At 40.5% G+C, this 9,919-nt stretch overlaps 2 protein-coding genes and 1 non-coding gene across 10 annotated transcripts in view; all 3 read right to left on the minus strand.

The window, feature by feature from the left end:
* Positions 1-256: 256 nt before the first annotated feature.
* trnav-uac (transfer RNA valine (anticodon UAC)) lies at positions 257-331 on the minus strand. Its single transcript has one exon. It is a non-coding gene; the product is annotated as a tRNA-Val (tRNA).
* A 391-nt stretch (positions 332-722) lies between these two features.
* LOC115123976 (ras-related protein Rap-2b-like) lies at positions 723-2,965 on the minus strand. Its single transcript, XM_029653342.2, has one exon. The coding sequence runs from the start codon at positions 2,667-2,669 to the stop codon at positions 2,121-2,123; it is 549 nt and encodes a 182-aa protein (XP_029509202.1). The 5' UTR covers positions 2,670-2,965; the 3' UTR covers positions 723-2,120.
* A 3,520-nt stretch (positions 2,966-6,485) lies between these two features.
* The window catches only part of LOC115123975 (muscleblind-like protein 1), a 117,405-nt gene continuing 113,971 nt past the window's right edge, over positions 6,486-9,919 (minus strand). For all 8 annotated transcript variants that reach the window (XM_065013685.1, XM_065013686.1, XM_065013687.1 and 5 more), the window contains one exon: positions 6,486-9,919. This exon is cut by the window's right edge and continues 697 nt beyond it. The gene's annotated coding sequence lies outside the window, so the exon portion shown is untranslated.

Here is a 9,919-nt window from a genome sequence, read left to right on the forward strand (position 1 = left end):
ATGTTCAACCATTGACAAAGCAAACAGAAACACGTTTCAGAACGGTGTAAAGAGATCAACATGTTTGAGATAGGGTTCCTGGTTGATGTTTGTAGAGGGCCTGAAAAACCAGAGGTCCAATAGGAGCCAGGCCTGGGCCTGCCATATGATGCAACAGTAAGGCCTATAGATGTACTAGGCCTGCACATTTTAGTCATTTATCCAGAGCAACTGAAAGTAAAGAATGCATACATTTTAATAGTATTTTCTTCATACTGGGCCCTCATGGGAATCGAACCCACAACCCTGGTGTTGTAAGCACCATGCTCTACCAACTGAGCTACACAGGACCTACAGTCTTAATAAGCCAACGACTACACATTCAAGTATAGAGCCCACACCCACGCAATCACACCAACAGAATGAAGAGCCCACACCCACGCAATCACACCAACAGAATGAAGAGCCCACACCCACGCAATCACACCAACAGAATGAAGAGCCCACACCCACGAATGAAGAGCCCAATCACACCAACAGAATGAAGAGCCCACACCCACGCAATCACACCAACAGAATGAAGAGCCCACACCCACGCAATCACACCAACAGAATGAAGAGCCCACACCCACGCAATCACACCAACAGAATGAAGAGCCCAAACCCACGCAATCACACCAACAGAATGAAGAGCCCACACCCACGCAATCACACCAACAGAATGAAGAGCACACACCAAAACGTTGCCGAAATTGCCTTTTGTATTCAAAAGTCCTCCAAACCAGACAGGTGGGTAGTAATAGACTTGAGGTCAAAATTACAATTGAATCAGGATTTCACATTTCAGAAAGTAATCATAAAAATGTACAATTAAAACACAAACATGGCTTACTTTTCTCTGAACCCCACAGCATAAATCTGCTTGGGCTCATATTCTCTGTGAATTAGTACCAGTGTGTGTGTGGGGGGGTCTACACCTCAACTTCCTCTCTGAAAAATACAAAAAGTAACACTATGAGCCCAACTGAAATCAAACTGAAACTGTAAAGTACTGTTGTGATTAGAGGGCTCCTTGGTTGGCACATGGAGACCAGTGTAATTCTCAGGAAGGCACTTGACATGGGGTCCAGTCATGCGTATTCTCCATGTCATGTCAGTAACATCTGTAAGGTCCTTGTTTGTGGAAAGAGTGACACTGGCAAGGGAAGTGCAAGTTTTGTATTCAATCCAACATCATCACCAGTCCCAAAGAAAAACCACAAACCACCACATTCCAGGGGCGTATTCATTATGGAAACCGTTTAAGAACCAAATGTAAGCAAATAGAGAAAAACAAGTTTCTATTGGACAAATTCAGGTAGGTCACCCCCGTTTTCTTCCGTTTAAGAAACGTTTTGCAACAGAATCTGCGTAATGAGTACGCCCCATGTCTTGAGTAGGCTTTTTTTCAACAGGTAATGTACCACAGCTTGATGTTCAAGCTATTTGTTATGTTTAGTCTTATTTGAACAGGATGCTCAGGTTTAAGCTAATTCCAATGAACAGTGCAGGTTTACTGACTGGCATATGGGGTTTATTTGACACTGAACCAAAAAAAAAAGAGCTTTTGCAGGGAGTCCCCAACATTTTGGGGGGGGGGGGGCAAATGATCCTTGAGCCCAGCAGAATCCACAGAAAACAGACCCTCCCTGTTCAGCAGAGGGAGGAGTCCTCCAATCAATCCATCTCTCCTGCCCAGAAGACGTGAAAAAGTACAACTCAACAGTAATCAATCCCCACATAACATTATCATAGCAAAACAAAGCAACACAGTGTCTCTCTTAGGTTTCACAATATGACATTCCCATCGAGGCACGTTTCCAGAGAAGTGTCAAATACAAAGCTGTTTAATATTGAACTAAAAACTGAAACATTCAAGTACTTTGTCATGTAAACACTTTTTAGGCTATATCAATATCGAATGTTGTCCTCCTCGATGGTGTGTGCGATAATACAACAGTGGGCAGCTTTTTATATTGACCGCCGCCTGATCAACAAAAAAAAAAGAGACCGTATCATTTTGTTAACAAGTTATCAAAATAGGGCTTGTTTGATGGTTTTCACATAGATGAAACACTCACAGCTGCACGAAACATGTTTTCTTAGAGAAGCACGCAAGAACAACAGCGATCTCCACCGCTGGGTAAAGAAGAATAGTTCATCTGTCTCACGATTTCTGCGAACAGTTCGTCGACCAAGCCTTTATTTTTTGCAGAAGTTTCCATAAACGGGCAATTCCACTCCTGAGCCAGCGCCTTGCCTTCCCCGGAAGAGACCTCCCTCTCGCCTTCCAAGTCCACCTTGTTTCCAACCAATACCATTGGCACTCTTTCGTATCTTTTCACTCGGATGATTTGATCCCTCAATGCCTTGATGTCTTGGAAGCTCTGCTGGTTGACCAGACTGTAGACCAAAATAAATCCCTGCCCGTTTTTGATGTACAGGTCTCGCATGGAGGCGAACTGTTCGGTCCCGGCCGTGTCCAGTATCTCCAGAACAGAGGGCGACGAGTCCACCTCGATCTCCTTTCGGTAGAAATCCTCTATTGTGGGGTCGTATTTCTCAATGAAGGATCCCGTCACAAACTGGACCGTCAATGCTGATTTACCCACGCCGCCCGAGCCCAACACAACCACTTTATACTCCCTCATGGCTCCAGAAAGCACAGCCCTTCTCTACGAATCCTCTTCCCACCCGCGGTCCGCCCCGATGTTTTTAGACCGCAGACACCTTTCACGGGTGGGACTTGTCAAATCCCTCGGCGGAAAAGCTTTCGAGGAACGTCTCCAAAAGTCTTGCTAAGAAGCCGAAGACTGTGGCCGTTCCCGAACATTAGTAATATAACGTGGAGCACATTTTCGGTTATTTGTACTGTGCCATGGTGTCGGAACGCGTGAACTAGTCTTTCTCTGCCTGTCGTTTCCTGCCCACTGTTTCTCGGCGCAAGGCAACTAACGTCACGAGCCAAGGCTTACTTCCGTTTTCGTAAAGGGGCAGTCACCCAAAACGTTACTCAATACAAATATTAGTCACTCACTCTTGTGTCAGTCAGGTGACCCGTGCTCTTTGTAACAAATTACTGTTACAAGACGCCTTGAAGTGTGTTGTCCAGGGCATGTCCCCACAATACTTATCTTATATGATGAGGTTGATATCAGGAGGCTTATCATTTATAGGCCTAGCTTTAGTAATATTACAGTAAAGCAAAGTCTATTAATATTCAACTGAATGTTGCCCATTGAAAGCGGGTGACAAACGTGTGTCTTGGTGCTTTCAAGACAAGTGGTGCCGCATTCAAAACAATAAGGAACTTGGAAATCTCAGACTTCCGACTTCAGTGCATTAAAAAAAAATGGAAACTCTGGGGGCTATGACAGGGGAAAAATCGATTTGAATGATTTTTGGGAACATGAGGTAATCATGAGGTGACTACCGCATGAAGTTGTTTGAGAGAATGCCAAAATTGTGCAAAGCTGTCATCAAGGCAAAGGGTGGCTACTTTGAAGAATCTCAAATATAAAATATATTTTGATTTGTTTAACACTTTTTGGTTACTACATGATTCCATATGTGTTATTTCATAGTTTTGATGTCTTCACTATTATTCTACAATGTAATTTTTTAAAATAAATAAAGAACAACCCTTGAATGAGTGGGTGTGTCCAAACTTTTGACTGGTTCTGTAGGTTGGGACCTACAGTATGTTTATTATAGACATATTCTTTATGAAATATATGACTGAATGAAATATGCCATTTTCTCAAGGCATCCATTACTTTTAACAAACATCACCATAAATTAGGGCTTTACTCTTTCGCCAGACCCACTGGCTCCAGGTCATCTATAAGTCTTTGCTAGGTAAAGCTCCGCCTTATCTCAGCTCACTGGTCATGATAACAACACCCGTAGCACGCGCTTCAGCAGGTATATCTCACTGGTCATCCCCAAAGCCAACACCCCCTTTGGCCACATTTCCTTCCAGTTCTCTGCTGCCAATGACTGGAACGAATTGCAAAAATGACTGAAGTTTGAGACTTATATCTCTCTCACTAACTTTAAACATCAGCTATCTGAGCAGCTAACCGATCGCTTCAGCTGTACATAGCCCATCTGTAAATAGCCCACCCAATCTACCTACCTCATCCCCATATTGTTTTTATTTACTTTTTTGCTCTTTTGCACACCAGTATCTCTACTTGCTCATCATCATCTGCTCATTTATCACTCCAGTGTTAATCTGCTAAATTGTAATTACTTCGCTCCTATGGCCTATTTATTGCCTTACCTCCTCACGCCATTTGCACACACTGTATATAGACTTTTTTTTCTATTGTGTTATTGACTGTACGTTTGTTTATTCTGTGTGCAACTCTGTGTTGTTGTTTGTGTCACACTGCTTTGCTTTATCTTGACCAGGCCACAGTTGTAAATGAGAACTTGTTCTCAACTAGCCTACCTGGTTAAATAAAGGTGTTCTCAACTAGCCTACCTGGTTAAATAAAGGTGTTCTCAACTAGCCTACCTGGTTAAATAAAGGTGTTCTCAACTAGCCTACCTGGTTAAATAAAGGTGTTCTCAACTAGCCTACCTGGTTAAATAAAGGTGAAATAATTGAAGCAATGGAACAGAAAACGATCATGTCCCCCAAAAGGTGCCTTGTCATCATTGAAGCTCTCTGACACAGGAAGTGTAAGTCATCTGTGTAGAATCCAGAGAGACAGGTTCCCAATGCCCCAGGGAACCTACTGATAGTGACATCACCATCCCCTGGTTCGAGACGGAATCTGTGTCCTATTTGTCTCTCTGGTATGAGAGTAGGCTCTACATACACTCAAAGTAGGCTAACTGCCTTGGGTCATAGTTCCTTCAAGTATTTCACTTCAAAATAGTGAACAGTCCTGACATTTTCCCACTATTTTTAAGTTTTACTATAAAAAAGTAATATCCCAAGAAAGAAATACAGTAAAGTACACACAAATGTAGACATATCTACAAACTATAAAAAGTGGGGCCTTCAATGAGTTGGTCTGATGGGAATCCATCCAAAACAGGAAAGCCCTGCCCCTCCTCCACTTGTGCAATGTCATGACATACCTGGACCAGCTATTGAGATGTACCTTTTGTTAAGTAAATCAGGTGTTAAATGAGGTGAAAAGAACACTGGAGTGCCACTTTATTGTTTAACTATTACATTTGAATCATTTAGCAGACACTCTGATCCAGAGCTATATACTGGATTCATTAGGGTTAAGTGCTTTGCTCAAGGGCACATTGACCGATTTTTCACCTAGTTGGAGGTTTAATTGTCAGTCAAAGCTGGTGCCCAATGTAGGCTCTATATACGTCTTCCACACACTCTTGAGTGCATTTCAGCAGGATTTGAAATCAATAATTGTTTTTATTTAACCAGGCAAGTTAGTTAAGTACAATGACAATGACAGACAATGCTGGGCCAATTGTGTGTCGCCCTATGGGACTCCCAATCACAACTAGTTGTGATTCAGCCTGGAATTGAACCAGGGTCTGTAAGTGACACCTCTAGCACTTAGATGCAGTGCACTCGGGAGCCCTTAATTCAGAACTGTTGTTGAGATCATAATTTGTGTTTCTCATGATGAACCAGACAGTCCAGTATGATAACATAAAGCAGTGCTAGTCACCAACCATGATCCACAACTTGTTGTCGTCATGTCCCATTCTCATGATGAACCAGACAGTCCAGTATGATAACATAAAGCAGTGCTAGTCACCAACCATGATCCACAACTTGTTGTCGTCATGTCCCATTCTCATGATGAACCAGACAGTACAGTATAACATAAAGCAGTGCTAGTCACCAACCATGATCCACAACTTGTTGTCGTCATGTCCCATTCTCATGATGAACCAGACAGTCCAGTATGATAACATAAAGCAGTGCTAGTCACCAACCATGATCCACAACTTGTTGTCGTCATGTCCCATTCTCATGATGAACCAGACAGTCCAGTATGATAACATAAAGCAGTGCTAGTCACCAACCATGATCCACAACTTGGCAGCCACAAGCCGCATGTTTGCTCCAGCACAGCATGAGCACAGCAGACTCAACTAATCTACAAGACTTTTGATTAGCTGAGTAGACATCCCATTGCAGAATACTTGTTAGATATTACTGCATGGTCGGAACTAGTTGCACGAGCATTTCACTACGCACGCATTAACATCTGCTAATCATGTGTATGTGACCACTAACATTTTATTTTATTTGATAAATGGGTGTCCAATTTCACTGGTGTTATTTGGGTGAAGACAATTATTTGTCCACTAGATGGCAATGAGACTGAAGTTTGAAGCAGAACCCGTTTGTTTTCATGTGATGTCAGAGTGCCTCGTTATTTTTTGGAACATGTTCTGATGTGTTTTGGATGCTCTTTAAAGTAATGTTTCAAACACTAAAGGTAACAGACAAACACGGAGACCATAGATGAGTTGCGTGAGCAAATCAGTTTTAGTTTTATTCATTTTTTTTTATAATTCATAACAGCAAGAGTCATTTATGGCAACAATAAATTGTGCATAAAACAAATCTGAAAGCAGAGTAGTACATTATTCTGTAGCAACTATAAGCAAAGAAAATGTAAGTGATCACTTACACATAATAAGCAGTCAAGCCTGTGTGCCCCCAGCAGGGAAGAGAGACCTTGGTTTAATAAGCCGAGAGACAGTGAAATCTGTCCGAGCAGCACTGGTTGGTTTGGAGAAAGTGACGCTTTGGTTCAATAGCACTTATACAGCGACCTCGAGTCAGAAATAAGTTGACCTTGACTGAAGACGGTTACATTCATTTGAAAGAGTATTTACCTATTCATTTAGTATGGCGGTGAGCCTTCGCCTGCTGAGTGCACAGTTACCTGGTAGCATTAGCTGTATCTGTCCTGTGAGTCCATGTTGACATGACTAATATTACTGTGATAAGACAATATTTCTTGGGTGGTTTGGCATTTACATTACATCTTATTCTTGAGATCTCATGGAGTTTCTTGGTAAAATGTTATATCACAAGTGATTGATGACTTGTCTGCAGTCTCTTTTCCCCAAATGTCGATGTTATTTAGTCAAAAAATATGAATTTTCCTTATCTACCTATATATATTGTTTACATTTGTGTTCTTTTACATGCAGTCAAATTAACTAAAATATAATATGGTTTCTAATATCATTTATTGTAGTTATTGTACCAGAGGTCCAAGTATGAAGGGCCTGGTCCAACATTTGAAATATAGACAATATAGGATATTTGTTTTATGTAAAAAATAATAATAATAAACTACAAGGGGAGTGGGAGTGAACATGGGGGGCATGCTCCCCTTGAGAATTTCCTGGCAAACTACAAGCCACTGACAAAAGAAGTCAAAAAGCACATAGCTTTTTCTGAGTGCATTGGCTGAGAAACTGGTGCGATTTTCTTTTCATTTTGCAAGCAAATTTGTTTAGCTGGTCTTTCAGTTTCGATGTTTTAAATTAACCTAACAAAATTCCTTATAATTATAGAATTTTTTATTCAAAATAATATCTCAATATGATACATGTTTTTTCTCTGTTCATTGACTATATACAGAAGTGCAAAAAGTCAACCTTCGTCCCTTAGTTTAAAGATCGTTCATCTGCAGCATTACAGACCTTCCCGATTCGGCAAAGTCTACTACTTCACCTCTCATCTCACTATTTACCCAACTCCAGAGACCCATCAATCTCACTGTTCATTTTGGCCTGATATTCAGGGCAATCTTAAGAAATATTAAAACAATATATTTTTTTGAAATGGATAAAGTAGAAAATAACTTGTTTTCTCCTTCCCTAAACATGGACAATCTACATTTCGACACAATATATTTTCAAACAAGACCTCAAAGAAAAAAGAGCTAGTTGAAACATTCGTTTTCAGCCAGAGTTGATGCCTTGGCAACCTACCAACTGATCAAATCAATGTCATTCCTTGTATCAATATCAAAAGGTCTTTGATCAACAAAATGAATTGATAATGAACCTCTTCAATCTAAAGAGACATCCAGCTACATGAATGATTTGAATACTTTATCTGACTCCACACATTATCATTAATCATGAATATGGTTTAAAAAAGTTATGGATGTAATACCACCTCAGTCTACAACGGCTATTTAACAATATTGTCAAGTAGAATATAATAAGGCAAAAACCTACAAACTAAATATTCAAATATATTCAAATCCTTAAGTAATACATAACACATGAGTTCAATGAAATTTAAGAGAGTAAATTGTTACTTGAGAAAAAAGAAAAAAAAATCCAAAACACATGCAGTATGTGTACGGACTAGAAAATATCATTGGTGTTCATTGCCTGTGTGGTGATTGAAAGTACATGTGATTGGGTTGGGACCCAGTCCAGTAATCTAAGGCTTCAATAGATACAATTGAATAGGTATTAGGTACATTACAATCAGTAAAGAGATTTTACACCTCACAGCCAAAACAGAAAGAACAACAAATGAAATCACAGACCATAATGGCACGTGACAACAGGGGTTCTGAATTCATTCTCTGCTCCCCAATTCTGTGTTCAACCTTCCTGAATTTGGTCATATACTTGGGTAACACTTCGTGCACGAGCAGAACTGTGCTTTGGTATCCAGAACCAGATTAAATCAGGTCCAAAAAGGGAAAGATTTTCGTTATTTTTTGATTAATATCAAATCAATGATTTTGTTGTATTACCTCAATTAAAGTTAAATTAGCCTATAGAGGGGTAATGGGGTAGGGGAAGCACAAAAACACTCAACCAAGTGCCAAATCTTCTTAATTAAGACCTAATTTAAGTCTGACTTTCTTACTTTAACAACACATGGTTTTACGGTGCTTCTTTGCAGACACAGTTTTAGAATCCCTCCACCTTTAAGGCTGAGAACAAGGAATTAACACCTGATGGAGAGCTAGTACGTCCAACATCACTTCAACAGGCTTTAGAGTCTACGGACTTACACCTCCTCAGTCACCATGAGCTCAGCCCGTCTGATAAACACAACAATAAAGCACAAAAAGAAAGGCGAAACAAAAACAGATCGATAAAAAGAGAAAAGGCACCTCTGTTTTTAGATGTAGGAGACTGACAACTTAAAAGGCTGGAGACAACCCCAACAACAAAGCAAATGGTACAATGTTTAAAAAACTATTATAAACTGGGTGGTTCGAGCCCTGAATACTGATTGGTTGACAGCCGTGGTATATCAGACCGTATACCACGGGTATGACAAAACATTTATTATTTTTACTGCTCTAATTACATTGATAACCAGATTATAACATCAATAAGGCACCTGGGGGGGGTGTGGTATATATCCAATAGACCAAGGCTAAGGGCTGTATCCAGGCACTCCGTGATACATTGTGCATAAGAACAGCCCTTAGCAGTGGTATGTAGCCATATACAACACACCCGAGGGCCTTATTGCTTAATTATAAACTGGGTGGTTCGAGCCCTGAATGCCAATTGGCTGACAGCCATGGTATATCAGACCGTATACCAGAGGTTTGACAAAACATTTATTTTTACTGCTCTAATTACGTTGGTAACCAGTTTATAATAGCAATAAAGCACCTCGGGAGATTGTGGTATATGGCCAATATACCACGGCTATGGTCTGTATCCAGGCACTCCGCGCTTCGTCGTGCTTAAGAACAGCCCTTAGCCGTGGTATATTGGCCATATACCACACCCCCTCGGGCCTTATTACTTAAATAGACAATGAAGAAATGATGTAAAAATCAAAAGTTGAGCCATACAAAACACATATCTTAGGTAAACAGAATAACACTGCAGAACTAACACTCTGGCTTGGGATGTATGGCCTCTATGGTGCTTAAAGCTGTGCTTTCAAAAG

This window comes from Oncorhynchus nerka, linkage group LG9b (assembly GCF_034236695.1).
Source record: "Oncorhynchus nerka isolate Pitt River linkage group LG9b, Oner_Uvic_2.0, whole genome shotgun sequence".
NCBI lineage: Eukaryota > Metazoa > Chordata > Actinopteri > Salmoniformes > Salmonidae > Oncorhynchus > Oncorhynchus nerka.